The 20516-nt window shown below is 42.6% G+C and overlaps 2 protein-coding genes across 2 annotated transcripts; one reads left to right on the top strand and one right to left on the bottom strand.

The window, feature by feature from the left end:
• Positions 1 to 93: 93 nt before the first annotated feature.
• Positions 94 to 1293, top strand: LOC139337354 (leucine-rich repeat-containing protein 10B). Its single transcript, XM_070971897.1, has one exon. It carries the CDS (start codon positions 94 to 96, stop codon positions 1291 to 1293), a length of 1200 nt encoding a protein of 399 aa, XP_070827998.1.
• Positions 1294 to 4019: 2726 nt separating this feature from the next.
• saxo4 (stabilizer of axonemal microtubules 4) lies at positions 4020 to 6895 on the bottom strand. The gene is made up of 11 exons (XM_070971896.1): positions 6787 to 6895; positions 6529 to 6646; positions 5412 to 5568; positions 5275 to 5320; positions 5039 to 5139; positions 4844 to 4909; positions 4656 to 4742; positions 4520 to 4585; positions 4341 to 4435; positions 4116 to 4220; positions 4020 to 4038 (listed from the first exon to the last, which is right to left on the bottom strand). The coding sequence occupies exons 1-11, from the start codon at positions 6887 to 6889 to the stop codon at positions 4020 to 4022; spliced, it is 963 nt and encodes a 320-aa protein (XP_070827997.1). The 5' UTR covers positions 6890 to 6895.
• Between the last annotated feature and the right edge of the window lie 13621 nt (positions 6896 to 20516).

Genomic DNA, 20516 nt, shown 5'->3' with positions numbered 1-20516 from the left:
GCTTCCAGACGGAGGGTTAACTTGTCACAGACGCTACCTCATCAAATGACTCTGTCCTGACTCACATTGGAGTCAGGGGCTGCAGGCCACAGCATGGGCAACTCCTCCAGCAAAGGAGAGGGGGGAGCGGAAGGAGAGGAGGGGGGCATGGATGGCGAGGAGGCAGAAATCACAGAGAAGAAGAAAGAAGAGGAGGAGATGGAGGAAGAGCTTCCACTGGGGGTGGAGGAGATGTTTGAGAGCGGGGATCCCGTGCTGGACTTGAGCTACCGTAAATTTAAGCGTCTACCTTCGCGTGTTTGCGGACTGATGCATCTGGAGAAGCTGTATGTTTGTGGAAACAGCCTGCGCACGCTGCCGGACAGCATCACCCAGCTGCAGGGTCTGCGGATACTCGCCCTCGACTTCAACAAGATGGAAGACGTCCCGTCGGCCATCTGCCAGCTCACTAACCTCACTCGCCTCTACCTGGGCAGCAACCGGCTGATGAGCCTTCCGCCAGAGCTGAAGAACCTGCAGAGTCTGCGCTGCCTGTGGATGGAGAGCAACTACTTCCAGAGGTTTCCTCGGGAGCTCTACGACCTGCCAAACCTCAAGTCCCTTCAGATTGGAGACAACCGGCTGAAAACGCTGCCCTCTGACCTCTGGCGTATGGAGGCTTTGAGGGGATTATGGCTCTACGGGAACCGCTTTGAAACCTTCCCCAAAGTCCTGCTGCGCATGGAGAACTTAGAGATACTAGACCTGGACCGCAACAAGATATCAGAGTTTCCCAGCCTGAAGCGTCTCCCAGCCCTGCGCCTGTTCTCCTACGACCACAACCCTGTGGATGCCCCTCCGAAAGTGGCCGACGAGGTGCTCGTGGTTGGGGAAGGCGCAGCAGAGTTCTTGGAGGAGCGCGAGGCCAGGAAAGAGAGACGACGAAAGGCAGCGGAGAAGGAGGCCGAAGAGCTGGCTCTGGCAGGAGAGGAGCCGGTGATTCACGGCATCCTGAAGAACAGCAGCTCCAACTCCAAACAAGCAGCCAACGAAGCTGCAGTGACTTTAGGGGACGGAGACGTTAAAGAGGAAGTGGCCAAAGAGGGGGAGGAGGATGCAGAGCTGGCAGTCACAGAGTACGACGGGGCTGAGCTGGAATATGACGAGGAGGGGGTTGAATATGAGACGGAGGAGCTGATATGTGAGGGAGAGGGGTTTGAGTATGAGGGAGAGGAGCTGGAGTACGAGAGGGCTCAGATGGACTACGAGTATGAGGAGCTGGAGGACACGGGGAGACGAGGTGGTGGGCCATGAGGAAACATCCAGCCTCAGATGATCTGCAGGCAGGTGGAGGTGGATGAGCCACACAGGGCGGGTGTGGGACTTTCTTGGCTGTGCTGCTAATTCCTAATCTATTGTTAACTGTGAAAATAAATGAGCAGTGAGGCATTATGATACTGATAACTGACAGCACCTGTGACATCTCAATAAGCTGCAAATGATCCAATCAGAGCAGGACTCAGGTGTGTGTGTCTCTGTATGTGTGTGTGCATCCATGCAGTGTGTATGGCTGTTTTACATTAGGGTTGATTTCTGAGTGTACACAGGAGACCAAGTCTTCCATTATTAAAGATTAACTCAGCTGATGAAGTCATTGTCAATCATTTACAGGAAAATGTCTTAATTGGGAACCAGTGAACGCAGCAGCTACTGTTTACATGACTGACACACTGTAGTACTTCCACACATCGTGGCCAGTGTCTGTTTAATGTGCCTGCCAGTGCACCTCCACTCGCCTCATCGCTATTTTTATAAACCGGGACCGCGTGCGCATGTAAATGTGTGTATTGGATTAAGATTTACAAAATATTTATGACATGCTAAACACAACCCCACCATGCTTGTCAGTGTTGTGTAAGCAGTCCTGTGAATGTCAGTGCCAAGAAAGAGCCTGAGACAAGCAGGATTATTAAAGGGATGAATAGCTGGGGTGCCTCACCATAAAAGGGAAGTCCATAGGGAGGCTCCAGACATGAGATGGACTCACAAGAAATCAAGAGGGAGATTTTTTTATTAAAAAAGAAAAAACCTGAAGCGCCCTGCAGGTCAGAGTCTCAGGTTTGTCGTGATCTTTGTGTACTCCTTTTTGTCGGTGACTACACCTTTTCTACCTCTGTCTCTAACATGAAGCAGGCCCGGCCCTTGTTCTCCTCTCATCTCTGCACTCATTATTCATGTGGGGCTCGTATGTAATGCAATCCTTTTTCCCTCCACGTATCTTTCTCTCACATCTCATTGAAAGTGAAATATTTATCTCCGATGCTGAAATATTTATGCTCGTACTCATGTGGCAGCGTGTCTCAACTCCTGTTTCTGTGCAGGGAAACAGAACTAATGAATGCTTTTCTTAAATTTAGAAATATTAAATGCACAAATCCCATTTCACATATAAAACCACATTTTTTTACATATACCTAACAATATTTGAGCATTATGTTTTTTTAATCTGTTAATCTTCTGATTATTTTCTTAGGTAATTAATTGTTTGACCTACAGGTATATATCAGAAACAGTGTACATCCAAAGATACTCACTTTTCAATCATAGACAACAAAAAAGCAGCAAATCTTCACATTGGAGAGGCAGGAACAAGTCCATTTTTGTCATTTTTGCTTAAAAATTATTAAACAATTTTCAAAAATGTTGCACTTAATGTTGCAGCTAATGATTAATTTCATTATAAATTCATCTGTTAACTATTTTCATAAAGAATAAATAAATCTTTTTATCTATGAAATGTGAGAAAACAGTAAAAAAATGTTCATCATTCATCGTCATCACAAGGTGACGTCTTCAAATGTTTTATCTATGTTTATCAAATAAGACAATAGAAAAGCAGAAAATCCTCACGCGGGAGAACCAGAGAATATTTGGCTTTTTTGCTTGAACAAGACTACGAGTCCACAGCTGTGCTCGAGGTTTTGTGAGACAGTGCTCACAATGCTGATGGCAGCAGTCTCAAGGTGACAGTGCTAACATGCTCATATTTAGCAGGTGTATGTTAAGGCTTGTTAGCATTTGCTAATTAGCACTAAACAAATGTACAGGTGAGGCTGATGGGGATGTCGTTAGCAAGTGTTGGTCATAGAATAAAGTATTGGACAAAATGATGGCCGTAAAGGAAATGTTAAAGGAACCTCAGAGTTAGAGGGATTCATCTTCTGCGGACCTTGAATCTATCCAGAAGCTGTCGAGGTGTTTCAGTCTGGACTGACCGACAGATCATATTTCCATCCCCGGAGCCAGACTCTAGAGTTTCCATGAAGCATATTATTTCACCGGCCACATCAGGAAGATGATGAAATTGCTGACGCCGACAATTCTTTTCACCCGCTGTGGTTTTATGTGTCTCCAGTTTTGACAAAGCAATCTTGTGTTTATTTGACTTCTGTTGATAAGAGAGAGTTGGCCCACAGTAGGTGTAAAGAATGGAGCTACAGTCTGTGACACATGCTTTTGGAAACTCAATCCTCCTCCTCCTCGGTCCGTGCTCTGCTGCTCGTTCCACAGCTGTGGGTGGCAAAACACTTTGACACACCGCAGACATCGATGGGAATCGGTGTGGCGCTCAGTCTGAATATAATTATTTTGCTCATTAGTTTACACTCCTCTCATTCTCTGTAGGTCAGTGACAGTGAGGCGGTCAAAGACAATGCTTCGTTTCCTCCACTCCCTCTTTGGCTTTCAAACCACTCGCATTGCACAACTGGCTGACTGGCAGCTTTTCAACTCGCACAAAAAGGACTTCACAAAGAGATGAAAACGAGTTGTTATTTTTGACAGCGCTATTGTAAAACAACACAGACGGGGTAGTGATTAAGGTTTTCAGGGCTTGATTAGAAGGAAATGTAATATAGCAACAGTTCTTACTCATATCCACGGTTTTTATTTTTGCACAAATGACTCAAAAAAGCAAAAATAGAAACGAGTTGACAAAAAAATCCCAATCGTTGCACACACCATCACAAGTGTGCAAAGCTCTAGCCCCTAAAGATAAACCTGTGAAATAAAAAAAAGGTCGTGGGAGTCATGAAAAGTATGCATGATGGGTCTGTGTGTGGAGCTCGTTTGTGTACCTGTCCATGTCTCGACGACTGTAGGCGCTGTCTGTCTTTGCACTGATGATTCCTGCACAATTGTTGCCAGATTTCAGCTTTCCATTATCAGCATGATGACAGAACCTGTAAAATAACGTTTTAACTGGACATTTGGCAGCCAAACAGGTGGTTGGATAATGTTCTGCAATGATTCCCAGCAGCTGATTAATCCTAATATTATATAAATTTATTAAAGACACTTACGTGCTCTTATAATGTGTAGTGAAGTGCGAAATATCGAAAGGTGCGTTCGGGAAAGTCCGGCTGTTTGGAGCATTGAGAAGAAACCCGCTTGGCTCCTGAAAACACAACAACAGACTAAAAACAATAACCAGCATTATCAACTGGTGACAGGCATAAAAGTATAATATAAAATATATAACCTTTTTTCCAATGGTCCTCTCAGTTGGCGCATTAATTTCAGTTTGTGGTGATGGCAGACGGGAGGTCTAGAAGAGAAGGAAGTCAGTGGTATCATTCAAATCTACTGCAGCTGACCGGGAGGGGGTCAGTACTCACCGGGCAGGCCAATGGAGCGACAGCACCTCGCGTGAATCCTGTTTCTCGGGAAGAATGGCTGCTCAGGTTCGGTGTTGCCTCGGTGCCCTCAAACACAAGCACAGAAACGCAGTGTTAAACCGTACAGACTGTGAAAAATTGTATCACACCCTTTCAAAGGAGAAGTCAGAGAGGTGCTGTGGGTCAACCTGCAGAAACGATGGCGGCGTGAAGTCACTTTTCATCACGGAGCTGTGAGTCTGGTGAGGTTCAACCTGAACATCAGGAGGACAAGAAAGTGAAAGTAGATGTTGCTCTGGGAAAGACAGACCACGCATAGCCTATATACCTGCTGATTACGGATGTAAATACAGACTGATTTAATGGCTCTTTACATGACTTACCGTGCAGCTTTTCCTCTCCTGAAATGTGTTTGGCTGAAGGTCTGTTCCCTCAGTGAACCCGCTCTCTTGTTTAGGACCCACAGTCACATGGTTCTGGGAAACTGGAGGAGGTGCAAAAGCACCATTTACAAACACCAACAAGCCACAATGGTGCACTTGCATTTTATTATTTTTTTGTCTTTAAAGTTTAAATTCACTTGAACTTGGGTCGTCAGCAGGTGCAGGCTTTATTTTACCTGTTGGCGCAAGACGATGTGGCACAAACGATCTTTGGTATTCAGTCTGAAGAAACACATTCATGAAGACAGATGATGAGAACTTTATGACTGTGTGTTACTTCTCACCTCCAAAGTCTTATGTTTATGAGCCCTACCTTCGCCTCCACACTCTCTGTTTTCGGGTGACTCCTCAGCTGATGGAAACCGCTCTGTCTGGGTTTGTTAATGACGTTTGGCAAAGAGCAGTCAGACCGGATGTGAGGCTGGTAGTGGCGTTTAGTTTGAGACATGAAATTGTCAGATAACAGCAGCCTGTAGACAAAAACAACACTTTTCATTTATCTCAGTCGGGCTATTCACAGTAAAATGAATCAGTTCAGGAAGCTGGTTTGCAGAAACAGAAGCCATGCTATCTTATGAAGTCTTATCACTGAAAGACTTAAAGTGTCACCCAAAGTTCACGCAAATTACAAAAATACTCTTGCTGTCTTGTCTTCAGTGGTACCCAGCTGATAACTTTATTCTTGCCTTGTTTATAAGAAGACATCAAGTCAGCCAAGATGATTACAGTCTCCTTAACCATTTTGACACCATTTTTTAAAATCACTTTCTTCCACCTCACTAAAGCAGAGCTCAACCATTTCTTTGGTAGTAAATAGTGCCTGTGGAGTATATATTGAGCATTCACAGCAAAATCTGCACATGGACATCATTTCTTTAAAGTTACATTGAATGATATAGATTTTTTCAATTCAATGAGCACCACAAGTGAACCTAAGACTTAGTGTATCTCCTAAAAGCCCTGCACACCTGTGATAAATTAAACAGGTGATTTTAACCATTTTACCTGATTACACCTCCCATCATATTCGTATCTTTTTTTTATAGCAAGTGCAGCAGGAAAACAAATAGTTTTTACAAATAGCTTTAATGATGGCTTCACTGAACTATCATTCATTTTATCCTTTACGTGTTCAGTTGTGATTTTGTTTTTACTTACTCAAGACACTTCACTCTCAAGACTGTGTGGGTGGGAACACACTGTGGCTGATTGACAGCTTCCTCACTATTCTGGGACATGTTGTGCTTTTATTTTTATTTAATTGTACATGGAGTTTGGTGACTCATGTATTTCCCCGCACAGCTCCAGCCAGCTTCCACCTAATCAGGCAGGGTAATTGAAAACACCTGTGTGGGGCTTTTAAGGCAGACCTGAAATCAGCTGGGAAGCGTCATGAGCGATCATGAGTCCTCCCCTGCCCTGACACTCACCCAAACTTAGGGTTGTCAATGTGGTCCAAACTGGGCCTGTAATATATGGCTGGTCTCTGGTTTGCTGTGAAGCCCGTCCTGCTGGGATGTCCGGGGTAAGAAGAGAAGCTGCCTGGGTCTAAAACAGTCGTACAAACACTGGCCATCAGAATCTGAATCCTAATCAGTGTGATAAAAGTTATTTCTGCTTATGCTGAGACTTTCTGACTACGTCCTTGAGATATATGAAATAAACGTCCCCGTCTTGTACTCTCTCACCGTAAGACGCCCTGTAAGAATTACTGTAGAGTCTTGCTGTGTTGCTGGTCAGTCGCCCCCCACTGCCTGTTGCCCCAGCAGTCGTCCTTCCCTGCTCAGCCATCTGCGACTGCTGTAATGGAAACCTTCACTGACGACAGTGATGGATTGCAAAAATCCTCTGGACATGTACACAGTGCTGTAACCACAAATAAAAGCAGCAAACAAGGTGTTACCCCTTAGTTTTTGGACAGTGTCCAGCAGAAGTCAAAGCTCTCTGAAAAGGTGATTACAGAGTCTGTAGCAAATAGCACAATAAGGGATCCCTTTTTCAAATGCTGTTTGAGTGAGGAGACAAGCTCTGAGTAACAGCAGGACAGTTACAGCTCTTTTTATTTACACCGGATATTATTTACCCCAGAAAGAGAAGTGTCTGCCACAACGGAGGAAAGCTTCACATACTCCCCAGACGTACCTGTAACTCCAGGTTGTTCACCTCTCTGTCTCTTGTGGTGGTTTTGTTGATAAACAGGTCTGTGTTGCTAGGAGATTCAGCACAAGGGACGCAACACTACATCTGAAGAGTGAGACCCCAGTGAGAGGTTGGCAGCTTATAGTTGAATAAAGAAATAAAGAATAGGACAGCAGAAGCACTATATATCAAGCCAAGTCTTCATTTCTTTAACACCTGTCATATGCAAGTTAATTGATATTTTCAAAATAAGATTGCATCTTTCGTGTTATTTAATGTTGCAGCAGGAACACACCTTGAAACTGCACTTAAAATATACATAAAAGTGGATATTGTTGCTATAATACTTGTCATGGAATGTGTATCTGTTGTATTTGTACAACTACAAGCTGCATGTTTCAGCCATTCATTAGCACTTTTAGCTTTATGTTGAAGCTTCTCTGCTCGCATGCTAACTCTTTTTCACTCACTCTCAAGGGTCACAGGTGGTGTTCAGGTGTGAGCTGACTCAGGTTGGTGGGGGTTGTGTCCTACTGCATTACAGCTGGGATTTGGTTATTGTGACAACAAATATACTCAAGATCAGCCTCATACTGATTTCTAATCTTTTTGCAAGTTCTAAACACAAATATGTGGATATATATTTTTTTGCAAGTCATAATTTGTGTTTTTTCATTTAAACTAAGTTACTAAGCCAAGACCCCTTATTTCCACCTATATAGTTCTCAAGATGATTATTATTATTATCATTATTATTATAAGGCTTAATAATACAAGTAGCGGCAACAATTTTAACTCTGTGCTATGTTGCGTTATATTACAGTTTTAACCTATTAGCGTTTTATATTATGCTCTGTTTTTCTCTATCATATTATTGTTTTGTTCTCATCATTTATAAGCAGTGTTTAAAATCAAGATGTTTAAGGTATTCTTTAAAATTTGTCCTTTTTTCATCTTGCAATTAAATTTGATCTGCAGGGCTCTTATACCAAAACATCCTCACCAGACTGGACAGTTTCTCCATGTGTCCACTGGATGGCAGTGTGATGCCACAGTGACTCTGGCTTCAGTCTAGCCCAGAAAAGATATAAGGTTATGTAAAAAAAAAAAAAAAAAAAAAATGATGGATGGCTTGAAATTTGCATGACATCTTGATAAAAATGTCCATCCCAGACAGAGAGTTATCATCCACCGCTGTTAGCTGGAGAAAATGTCCGTACACCATCGATAAATCTGAACACATATATCTACACAAGCATCTCAGTTTAATCTGCAGGATATTCACCTCCTGGTGTATTTAGGACATCAGGAAAAGCTGTCTAAGCTGGACGCAGACATGGATGCATATTCTTAGTGATTAACCACCAACAGGAGGATTTTTCTGTTAAAGTAAAGGTGTGAATTAGTTTGATATCTATCCAGAGGGTCTTACACAACCTCTGCTCTGCAGCATAGATCCCACATGCTCCTCAAACACATAGCATGAACCCTTCAAACACTGTAATTTTCCTCTTTGTCTCAGCACTAGGTGGGACTCTGAATTACAATAGAAAGTCTAACTGGGGTTTTTCCATGACAACCTGCTCACCCCGTGGATCACCAAGAACAGTCACATGATTTCCACACATTTCCTTTAATTCTCACTTCCCATTCCTTTGCTTTTCATCTCATTTCCTCAGACTCACACTGCATCTTCACCTCTGCCACATCACTTCTTCCTCCCTTTCTTCCCTCCATCTGTCCAAAGCTGGCGGTCGGCGGAGCCTATCTCTACCAAGCTGTTGCTTGTGTTGCTGTTCCACAGTCTTTCTTGCTTGACATGCTGTCGTGCCAAGCCTGGAACTGTTCATTATCTTCTCCAAAAAATAACTACAGGGAAACGCCTGCATCATTGAAACTGACAGTCTCATTTCCTGCTTCTTTTCTCTTAAACACAATGTGCGCATTATTGGCATTTCTAATTATAAATTCACAGGGATCCATACAGCCGGCATAGACCACACGCCTATTTTCATTCCAGCTAAAGATTGCACCAGATGATTTCACTTATTAGAGCAACTTCAGCCAGAGAGTCAGAGAGGGGGAACTGATCAGTGGATGCACCTGCTGTACTCTGTTTGAAATGAAAACCTGCAGACTCTCAACCCTCTGCAGAACAGTAATCTGATCAATTCACATATAAAAACTCACTGTGCTATAGCCAGGCTCGCTTATAAGCCAGAAATCCTAATAATACTCGGGGAAAAAATTCTGGACCCTTTGCAACAAGTTTGCACTCGAGATAACACTTAGGAAACAGAGGGAGCTTAAAAGACGAGTAAAAGGTGGGTGCAGTGGTTCTAAAAATAGATGGAGGTGATGCAAGCAAGGGTCTCCCGTCGAGATGATGCGTTTGGCTTGCCTGCAGCCGTCTGTTGTAGTTCAGGGAGGGACGAAACCTCGGCCCCTGTCTGCAGGAGCTTGGCTGGCTCACTGCTCGTCTGTGTTTCCTGCCCAACTCTGCTTCCTGATGCTCGGCTGCTCTGGGTTTCTCTGTCAGTTCAATAATATGCTTCTATGTCTGCCATAGAATAGCATGGAATTAATATTTAGAGAGACATAAAGAGGCAGCTCAGGCGCTAAGACCTCTCTTTGTGTGTCGGGTCTCTGAGGTGCTCTCTCCGCTTCACCGCCTCACTGTTCTGAGTTTTATCTCCTTCCTCTTTGAGTTCTGTATTTAATAGGCAAATCTGGCACGGATGGTTTGGAGTAAATTGCATTGTCATCTTTTTTTCCTATTTCGAGTCAGCTTTGGTGCGTGTCATGCTAAGGAGGCAGACGGTGATGAGCAGGGGGGGATTCAGGCATGAAATAAGACATTTAAAGTCAACACACGTACATTTCCTGACGTGCCAGACAGGTTATTCTGTAACTCCATGAGAAGCTGATTAAATAAAAAAAAACAGTTCACTATCATGTTGATTTTGCAAGACATGTCTTTGAATGTTTGTACAATTACTGTATATGTCTGATGGATGAGCCTGAAACACACACAGCTGTTGAACTGAAATCCAAGATGTCAGAAATGAGCCGAACTGTCTGAACAATGCTGGAGCTAATTAATGAGACAATCTGTCATCATCCTTTGAAAATGGGATGAAAGATTAATTCGGAGTGTAGCATGTAGCTGTGCGATTCATTTACCTTCATGCTGACTAATGTGTTGCTCAGAGTAGCACTGCACTTTACATTTTTAATTGCTCTCAAAGGCAAAAACAACCTTTGCAAATTGCCACCTCTATCAGCAAATGGTGGAACATGTTAAACTGGAACAGTGCCATTACAGTTTCTAATTATTTATATTGCTACCTGACTGCACTATATGCATGTGTGTCCAAGAAACAACATGCAGTATGAGGACACCAGTGCTCACATGCTGTTGTTGGATTGTTTTTCCCATTATTTTCTCAATTCATTGATTTATAAATAAAACTGGAAAATGTCCAACACAAATTTCCAAAAAAACAAATTGGCCTATTTAAATGACTTTTTTGTTCAATCAACAGCTCAAAGCAAAAGATATCCAGTTTACTATCACAGACGAAAAGAAAACCAGCAAATATTCATATTTAAGAACCAATAACCAATGGAATCAATAACTTTTTTGGCATTTTTGCTTTCACAGGACTAACAGTCTACAGTTATGCTAGTGGCTCTGTCAGGCAGCGCTCTGATTATGAAATTCTACCATCAGCATACTAACATTATCACAATGACAAAACTGATGTTTAGCAGGTATAATGTTTATGTTTGTATGTCAGTTTGGCTTGTTAGCATGCTAACACTTGCTAATTAGTACTAAAGTACAGCAAAAGTCACTAACATGGCTAAAAAGGACTTAAACAATTCATTGCTCATCAAAATTGTTAGATTAATTTTCTGTTGGTCAACAAATTATTTCAGCTACGGCAATAAGTTAATCCCCATGGTTTTGGAATAAAGTTAGGGATGATGTTCAGTGTATCTACAGTGTCGATGGCTCTCACTCTTCAAATAATCTTAAAGAAAATTACAAAAGAAAGAAGGACCACTGAATTGCTGGACACAGGTGTAGTAAAAATGATTCTTTAATATGGAACAAAATCAGAGCTCAGCTCCATGGCTCCGTCCACCCAACACACTCTGTAACACTGATGGGTGGGGGAGAACGAGAAAATCAACCAGTAAGATCACAGTCCGCTCGGCCAAAAAACAGGAGAGGCGAAAAAAACATGGAACGCAAAACCAAAGTGCTACTGGGTTTGACCTCAAGACGCCCTCACTCCCTTCCCTCCTGACCCAGTATGTGACCACAGAGACAGGCCTCTCTGCCTCCTCCCAGGGCTCTCCCACCTCCTCCCCTGCCTCACCCTTCTCACCCCCTGGAGGTCAGTGGCTCCTCAAACCAGTCGTTGACCCGCTGACCTGTCAGATCCAGGTGAGGTCAGCGTGGAGGCGGGTTTGGCGGAGCAGAGAGGGCGTGTGTGATGGTCTTTATGCTGAGCCTGCTGTCAGCATGCGGTTCTCACAGGGACATGAACACAGACAAGACGTCTTGGTTATTATCATGGCTCCAGCGGTAATGTCTGTGGTTCAGTCTCTCCCCTGTTTTTACCCTCAGCCTATGTGAAATCTAATCATCTTTAAAATGTTGCTCACTTGAGAGTCAGATGGAATGTTTGAAGTTTTTGAGGAAATGAGGCGAGACAGGAGGGAGACGTCTGTGGAGGCAGCCCAGTAAGAACCCGTTACTATCCTAATACAGGGACATCAACAGAAGTACTACACAGATATGTACAGAGCAACCAAGCAACACATCTGAATACTGAGTAATAAATCTGGTGTGGGAAAGGGAAGGTAATAATAGTCCACTACAAATGCACATATCCCACTATTTTTTTTGTGTGTGTGTAGTTGGTCCAATCGTTAAGGCTATTCTCTTGCTCTTGCTACAAACGGGGCGGCCAAGGAGCCACCACAACATAGATTTGAGTCACAGGTCTGTGCTTGACATCTGAATATGGCTGCTTTGTGTTTCTGCGTGCCAAGCTAGCAGCTGCCCTTCTCCTCAGAGACTAGACACAAAAAAGGCTAAATGTCCAACAGTGTGAAGAGAAAAAAAAAAAGACCAGGGATGAGATGTGTGGATCTGCTCTTTTAGTGTTAAATCATTCTCTGGTCCACAGAGCTCTGAGGGAAAAACAAGGTGGAGGGTGACTGATGAGAGCTGCTAATGGACAAAGAAGCACAGATAGATGAGGAAGCATGGATTACGGGGAAATTAGACTCTGGTGGTGTATGCATTACCAGCAGAATGGGAGAGTAAATGAACAATCGGGTGGAGGAAGTGGAAATCTATACTTGGTGGAGGATTAAAATGAATCGTTGTAATGAAGAAGCAGAGTGGACATGAAGAGACACAGAGAGAAAGAGAGAGAGAGAGAGAGAGAGAGAGAGAGAGAGAGAGAGAGAGAGGGCATCTGCCAGCTTTAGCGGACACAGTCATCCTGCATCTTAACATACACTGCATCACATGACAAACTACATCAGAGAGAGAGAGAGAGAGGGGAGGGAGGAGGGAGGCACTGCACAGAGAGCACTAGCACTACCATGGACGGACACACACCTAACATACACACACACACACACACACACACACACACTACTGCACAGGGTCCCAGTCTGCGTTCCACTGCACTCTCCTGGCTGCCAGAACCTCGCTGTGTCTCGTCAAGAAAGAAATATAAAAAAACAAAACAAAAAAACGAACCCATTAACAAACGAACGGACGAAAAGAAGAACAACACACACTTTGGATCCCACTGGCAATAATAAAAAAATAAACCGGAAACGAAACCTAGATTATATAAAAGAGCCAGTGGCACCAGGTTTTACAGAAAGCATTTTCTTGATGACTGGCTTTTGAACAGCTCTACGCTTTTTCTTTTAGTCTACCAAGTATATACTATTAACCTTACCAGGCAGCTAAAATCTATACAGTACTGTCATTTTTCATATATTTATAGATATTTATACACTATACAAAGTTGGCAAAAATACATAAATAAATACATTAAATTAGATTGTACACATCACAATTGTGTGTTTTAAGTTAGAGCACTCTTTGTTGAAGAGGTGGGCCATGGCAAGTTGAGAAAGGAGGTGAAGAAGCAGGAGTGCTACCCTCGACATCCCTTAAAGCAAAGAAGTCACCGTCAGACTCGGCGAGCAAGATTTCAGTGTATGGCGTTAGATCAATTGAGTGTATTGCTTATTACCTACCTGATTAATAATGTCCACATTATGGCAAGAGTTAGAGGCTGCTCCAACCGAATCACAAAGTCTATTTACAAGCAGCGAGGAAAGGAAAATACACAAACTCTGAGGGATCTGGATTTAGGGAAAAAAGTCTGAATTATTTTCAGCATCGATAACAATGACAGATCTGTGTGTGTGTGTGTGTGTGTGTGTGTGTGTGTGTGTGTGTGTGTGTGTGTGTGTGTGTGTGTGTGTGTTCCCACTCCCCGTGGGACTCCCTCCAAAGGATGGTATTACAAATGCAGACAGGACTGTATCCACTGTCCTTCCTGCAGCTGCTGCTGGGAGTATCTGCTGTACGATATCATGCCTGTGGCAGAGACAGTCCTAAAACTAATATGAACCTGATAAGCTCCATTCCTGCACTTTACACACAGGCCCAGCCAGATAGTTAAGGCTGTGGCATATTGAAAACAGGGACACCTGCTGAGAAACTAACTGGACTACAGCCCTGGGCATTTTTCATTTTTTGGATGCAGCAGTGGGCTGAATATATGCCTGCTGAGAAGGCACAGGGTACAATTTGGACATTTGGAAAGGTCAAGCTTATTCTCCCTTGCTTTTTTCTTTTTTTTTTAACATGATTAAAAACTCTTATTCCCACTATGTCTGCCATACTGCTGCTTATAGTTTGCGCTAATCCTGGGGTTTTCTTGCTGGAGTTTGAGAGTTCTTACAAATATCTGACTAGGCAGGAGACAAGCATATTATGTGGCAAGTTCACGGCAGTCAGTTGTGCTTAATCATGAGTCTAACCCCAAATAAAGAGGCTGAATCACAGGCATGTTAATTATCTTTACAGGGTCAGACAGATGATGCACATCCTTCCACTTGGAATCCACTCCCTCCTCCATACATGCCCATCCTCATGTATGGCCTCCAGCAGAGCAATAATGACTCCAAATTCAATGAGGAAGGCATCATCAGTGTCAGTACAGGGCCAATCCCGTCTAACACAATGGTATTACAGTAAATCCCCAAGCCCATAAGCAGACAGGGTGAGATTTGATGCCAAGCGACTGGGGCAGACTGGCTCCACAGGGAGGTGAACGGTCCTCTCACACAGCCAAGGAACACTCTGTTCATGTTTGTAATAAAAACACAAAGATGTTTTATGGCATAATTAACACAGGCTACAATTTGTGCCACACATCCCTCAGTGTACTTCCTGGAGGCGTAGGGGGGTAAAAGGTATGCGGCAGTGTTGCTACAGTGGACCTGGGATGTGTTGGGTATCACTCCTTCCCTTTGTTTCTCTTGCCCCGACCTCACGACACCTCCAACAAAAATACAGCGGACATCAAAAGCCCTTATTCAAGAAGGGCAGGTATAATCAGCTTCAGCATCATCAACATCACCACTGTTATTCATGAATATCATTGTTTTCTTCATCATTTCAAGTGACAAATGAAAACTTGGCATACAACAAATGTTAATTTTCACCAACGATATTTACATAAAGTTTTCAAAAACAGAAGGATTTTCTTATCACGTTTTTGTAAAGAAATAAACCCAACACAGGAACACCAAGCACACACATACATACACACTGACCAACAGTCATGTGAACAGAAAGATAAAAGATATTATTACTCATTGTTGTTTTTCATGTTCATTTTGTTACCATTCAAATAATGCTTACTTGAACCCTGATTGGGAGAAGTCACATTGGTTTTCACCAGATGCTTAAAACAATTGAAAGGGTGAGTTAGGGGAGGCGAGGTCTGTCTGCGCAGGGCGAAACTCACACACAGGCTGACTGGACAAATGACAAAGGTGACCAAGAAGGCTTGTGGGCTGACTCAGCCATCATAATATGATTCAGCAGAATAAAACATCAGCTGCAGTGCCTCCAGGATGAGCTTACTACAGCCTGATTTTAATCCACACACACACCTAAAGTTCTCCAAGACAGAAAGCACAGTGGTCCCTTAATTCAATATTGCACAAAGCACAGAAAAGCAGGCACCTTTCCAACAGCGTGACTCATTGACGCTCATCTTAAGAAAGCCATATCCATCAAGGAAAACTTGTGTCGCAGAGTAAAGAAGGAGCTGAGAGTATGACAAGGACAAACAATATCATCAGGCTCAGAAGAATATCTTGCTAATCCCTTGGCAAACATGTGTGACCCCTTCAGCCAATAAAGCTTTCAGTTATTTAGAAAGCAAACAGAGAAGGGAAGGATGCCGGTGACAATGATAAATTTGGGGGGACACACCCATGAATAAACACCTTAGAGAGGATGAAAGTCCAGGATTTCCTGCTTCTCTATACACAGCTGGACAGACTGACAACAAGCAGTTTTGAGCTAAATGCTAACAGGCTGTTTATCACACATTATGTTTACTTTATCTGTGTCCAAAATCACTCCGAGTGTTTAAATTTATCCATGATATACTTTTGCTAACAATCCCACAATGTGCATCCCAACATGTATTAGTGACAACACAAAAAACGTGACGAGTAAGTGTCCGAAATCTCAATTTAGTGAACCAGTGATTGTCCCTTTTGGGAAAGGTAAATGAATGAATGCATTGAGACACGGCCCATGCCTCGTGTTCACCACCTTAGTTTAGAGTATTAGCATGCTAACCTTTGCTAATTAGCACTAAACACAAAGTGTAGCTCCGACTGTCACAGGGTTTGCAGGTATTTTGGTCAAAATCTTGAACAACTTTTCAATTCATCCTCTGGAAGACATGAATGTCCGTACAAAAATCACAGTCCATCCAGCAGTCGGCGAGACATTTCACTACAAGCCAAGAACGTCACTTAGGCGCTGGGGAAGTCTGGGGATCACAAAAGTCATTAAACCTCATCCTCAGGGGAACATGAATGTCTCAGTTTCAGTCTGGACCAAATGACAGACTGACCTCCTTTGAGCCACCATGCTGGTGTGGCTGACTGTTCACGTTAAAGAAATGTGCAGAAAACTTGAAAATAGAGATCAGAAAGCATTCCAGTAGCCTCCACACTGAACACTAACTACAGAAACTAACTACAGAACACATCAACCACAGCTTTGTTGGGTATATACATATATATTCCATTTCTTTGCTCAGTAGTTTTTATATGTAAAGATATATTGTTTTTTAATCTATGTGATTTTACATGGCATCTAAATCATCTGTAACTCGTAGCTGTAACTTATAGCTAATTTGATTTCTGGAAAGAGAACCACAATGGAAATAAGATTTTATTTTGTTATTCTCAACATTTCCAGTGAATCTGTCACTGTGTATGACCTGTAAAAAATATATTTTTGGTTTGTCAAATAAATAAAAATCAAATCACACTTGGTAAGATTTTTTTATTTAGATAACTCAAAAGTCGGTCTTAAGAGGCCTCATTTACTGGCAAAGTTGCAGGCACTGTTGGCTGCGTCTGTCGTCTTGAACTAAACCTTTTTAATCAAACAGTAATTATCCACACCTGCACCGACCAGTTGGCTTTGCCAGGTAATGAAGCACTGATGAAAGACAGAGCTGAGGCTGAACACAAGGAGAGCAGCTACAATGAGTGGAGTTAGTCTGCAGAAAGTCTCGACTGGGAGCATCTGCAACACTGCCATGCTATATTCATAAGCTCCACATAGTTGAAGGTCATTGCTGACAGTGCTGGTGCCAACAGAACGCAATACATTTTAGAGATGTGAGACAGGTGGCAGTACAATAAAACTGGGATTTGGAAATTGCTTTCTCCTTTATACGGTTTGGCTCTGAGCTTACCATCCATTTTAATGGCACTGCTGTTTGACTGCTGGTAATGACAGAACATAATGTTTGGTGCTCCTGGTTATTTTATGATGTGTGTAACTTCTGGGTACTCTGTGATGAGTTATATGCCACTGTGTTGTGGCTCCTAGAGTAAATAACTTTAATTTAATCTAATGAAAGTGCAATATTACAATATATTTGAGTGCCCTTTTCTTGCCATTTTAGAGGTAATAGTTGAATTTGTGACCTTGAGCATGTAAAGTCACTTTTAATTTAGATTAATTAAAATAAATGCTAGGTGAATTTATCTTTGCATGGATCTTGTAAGTACTGTTCTTCCTTTAACCCTGATCTTCTGTTTGGGGGTGACAACCCTTTTTAACAGCTCAAAAAACATATTGTATTTATTTTCCTTTTTTTTTTAAGAATTTCTTACAAACACGATTTTGAACTGCCATATTTCAGAAGGCTAACAAAATTAATAAATATGTTTTATGTATAGCCAATATTACAAAAACATAAAATATTTCCTTATTTTGTGTTACAAAGAGGCTTTATGGTCTTTTCTGCTTTTTGTCACCTTCATTAAACATGCACCCTCAATCTGCTGCAAAGGGAAGGGTCACAAATTCAATATTTAACTACTTGTGCATAATAGGTTTTGTAAAGGCCAGAAGAAAAGGGAAAAAATCTAAATGCAACTGACCAACACTGACATATAATCACATTTCAAGTTGATATGATGAATGTGAATCCACTAACCACCTTTGCCTTTTAGCTTTGTTTTGGTCTCCAGCAACCCCTGAGGGAAATGTGGGTCTCTTTAGCTGTTAAATGTTCCACTATGTTCACCAGCTAGTGGTTAACTATGTGTTCAGTGGGATACTAAAAACTCATGAGAGGCAGGGAGTGAAACAAAACAGTAAAGTTGCAGGCCAGACAGCCAAACAGTGAGCTGAGAGAAAGAGCAGATTCTGATGATAATTCTCAAGAAACGCCATAAGTCATGCCTTTCATATTGTCTTCACACTGTCATTTGATAATTGTTATTAAAAGTTTGTAATTTTGCAATCATTGTTTTTCATACACAGCAGTTATATAAGGATGTATAGCCAACTAAACACAATGGGTAAAAATGACTAAAAATTAAATTACATAAAGAAACATGTTTTCTAGCATTTCACTGCACATTTAGCTCAGTAACCTCCTGCCTTTGCCCAAAGGTTGTGTCACTGGCTAATTATCTGATGACCTATTTCAGAAGTAACTTTCAAAAGTAGAAAATATCGTGCATTGGGTTTTCCTTTAAGAAGTAGCCCATATTCAAAAGCATTCAGTGCTGTGAGCTTTAAAAGCCTAACCCTGTAGCCCTCCAGCCTCCAGTCTACCGTCGAGGATCAGCTGCATCACACTGTGCCTCATGTTACTAAAAATACAGCCATATCCCCCAGTTTACAGGGTCACTGATGACTAAGCTTTGTAAACCCCTGTAGCCCAGCAATTTATCACTCCTTGAGCAACATGTAGTCTTGGTGAAAGGAACTGGAAGAGGTATTATGTTGACTCATCACCTGCACATTCAAGCCACGTTTGGTTTTCACAGCTTCAGCAGCGATCGCCTCCTGATTGTTTCCCTCATTTTGACTGACGAGCCTTTATCCCCGTCTGTCATCTTCATGGTTACTAATGAGAGCGCACCATGTTTTGTATTCTTCTTAGTGAGCATTACCTCTGCCAATAGTGACTCCCACTGGTCCAAGGCAGCAGATATTGCTCCTTTCTGACCACCTAATGGGAGTGTAATGTGCTGTGACACTGCAGGCAGTGGCTGTCAAAACAGTGGGCCCTGTTCCACGGCTGGCCAATTGTTCTGAAGGGTGCTGGACTGGATCAGTGCATCACAGCAGCCAGCACCGAATCTCACACGAAGCACACTGGCCAGAACACACTCGCAGCACACAGTATGCAGCCCAGACAGGCTTATAGACACACTAAACGAGGACTAACCTGGTGCAGATTAGGCTACAATTACATAATCTTTCAGTCTTTCCCGTGGTGATCAGTTCATCATCGCCATGAATCAAAACAAGCACAAAAGCATGAGATACTATCAAATCATTGCATGATAAGAGAAAATAAAATCCACAACAAGGCCTGCAGCATGTTGGGCATGGGTTTTAATGTGGCCAAAGATAGTAGGAGCTAAAAATGCTGCATGAACAGAGGAGAGACTTCAACCACACAACAAGCAAGTGATTATATTTGCTCGTTAAGTCCGTCTAACAGGAGAGATGTTTGAAAGGTGGATCCTCATTTAGAAGCCGCTCCAGTAAAGCAAACTCTGAGTATCTGACAGGATTATGCTTCACAGGACTTTATGAATGTAAAAACACAGACAGGCAGACAGGCAGGCAGGTACAGGCGAGAGTACACTGAGAAAGAGTCTGTGCAAGTAGCTCTTAATGGCTGACAGTATTCACGTTGCTGCTTTATGACTGTTTTATTTACGCTGGAGAAATCTCGAGCTGAGCTGAATGTGCCTGACAAGCGAGGCAGCTACCAGTACACTCTGTGGTGCTCTCAAGCACTCAGGGAAGAGATAATGTCTAATCTGCCTCTACAGTATCTCACAGTGGCAGATCAGACCATCATCTAATATCACGCCCACCGTCTGCGATACATTTCATCATTGCTGTGAACGACAACAAAAACTCCACCTTGTTATCTTCTTTTATCTTTGAGCTCTAAAGACAAAATGCACATCTTACTGTTTCCAGATATGCTGAACATACTCACTATTGATCAACACATTGTGTGATAGCACTGTTGTGCTGGCCGGCCTCCATGTGACAAGCAGACGAGCCTGATCTCTCCATCCACGCCTGACATTTCAGACATGAGCAGCCTGCCACCTGGAGCCTGGTAGCTCACACACACACACACACACACACACACACACACACACACACACACACACACACACACACACACACAGGGGTAGAATGAGGGAAAAGAGGAGCAAGAAGAGGAGGATGAGAGCCCTACATCCATCCTCTATGTCCTCCACTTCATCTCCAAACCCTGAAATCACAGAGCAGACGTCTCCTCTCCCCAACTGCTGCTCACCCTTTCAGATTCTCCTCCCTTAATTTTCACCAGTACTATAATCATCGTCAAAACTGTCATCATCATTATTATTGTTATTACATTTTCAAAAAAGTGCA

Source organism: Chaetodon trifascialis, chromosome 10, assembly GCF_039877785.1.
Source record: "Chaetodon trifascialis isolate fChaTrf1 chromosome 10, fChaTrf1.hap1, whole genome shotgun sequence".
NCBI lineage: Eukaryota > Metazoa > Chordata > Actinopteri > Chaetodontiformes > Chaetodontidae > Chaetodon > Chaetodon trifascialis.
Note: the sequence above shows the minus strand (reverse complement) of the source record. Positions and strands in the feature narration are given on the sequence as shown.

Bases quoted from the DNA above. Each gene is read 5' to 3' on its own strand.
- LOC139337354 (XM_070971897.1), top strand. From the start codon at position 94: ATGGGCAACTCCTCCAGCAAAGGAGAGGGGGGAGCGGAAGGAGAGGAG.
- saxo4 (XM_070971896.1), bottom strand. From the start codon at position 6,889: ATGGCTGAGCAGGGAAGGACGACTGCTGGGGCAACAGGCAGTGGGGGG. The intron at 4,436-4,519 runs GTTATATATTTT...TTGTGTTTTCAG, and splicing joins AGAGGACCATTGGAAAAAAG to GAGCCAAGCGGGTTTCTTCT. The intron at 4,221-4,340 runs GTAAGTGTCTTT...GTTATTTTACAG, and splicing joins ACTACACATTATAAGAGCAC to GTTCTGTCATCATGCTGATA.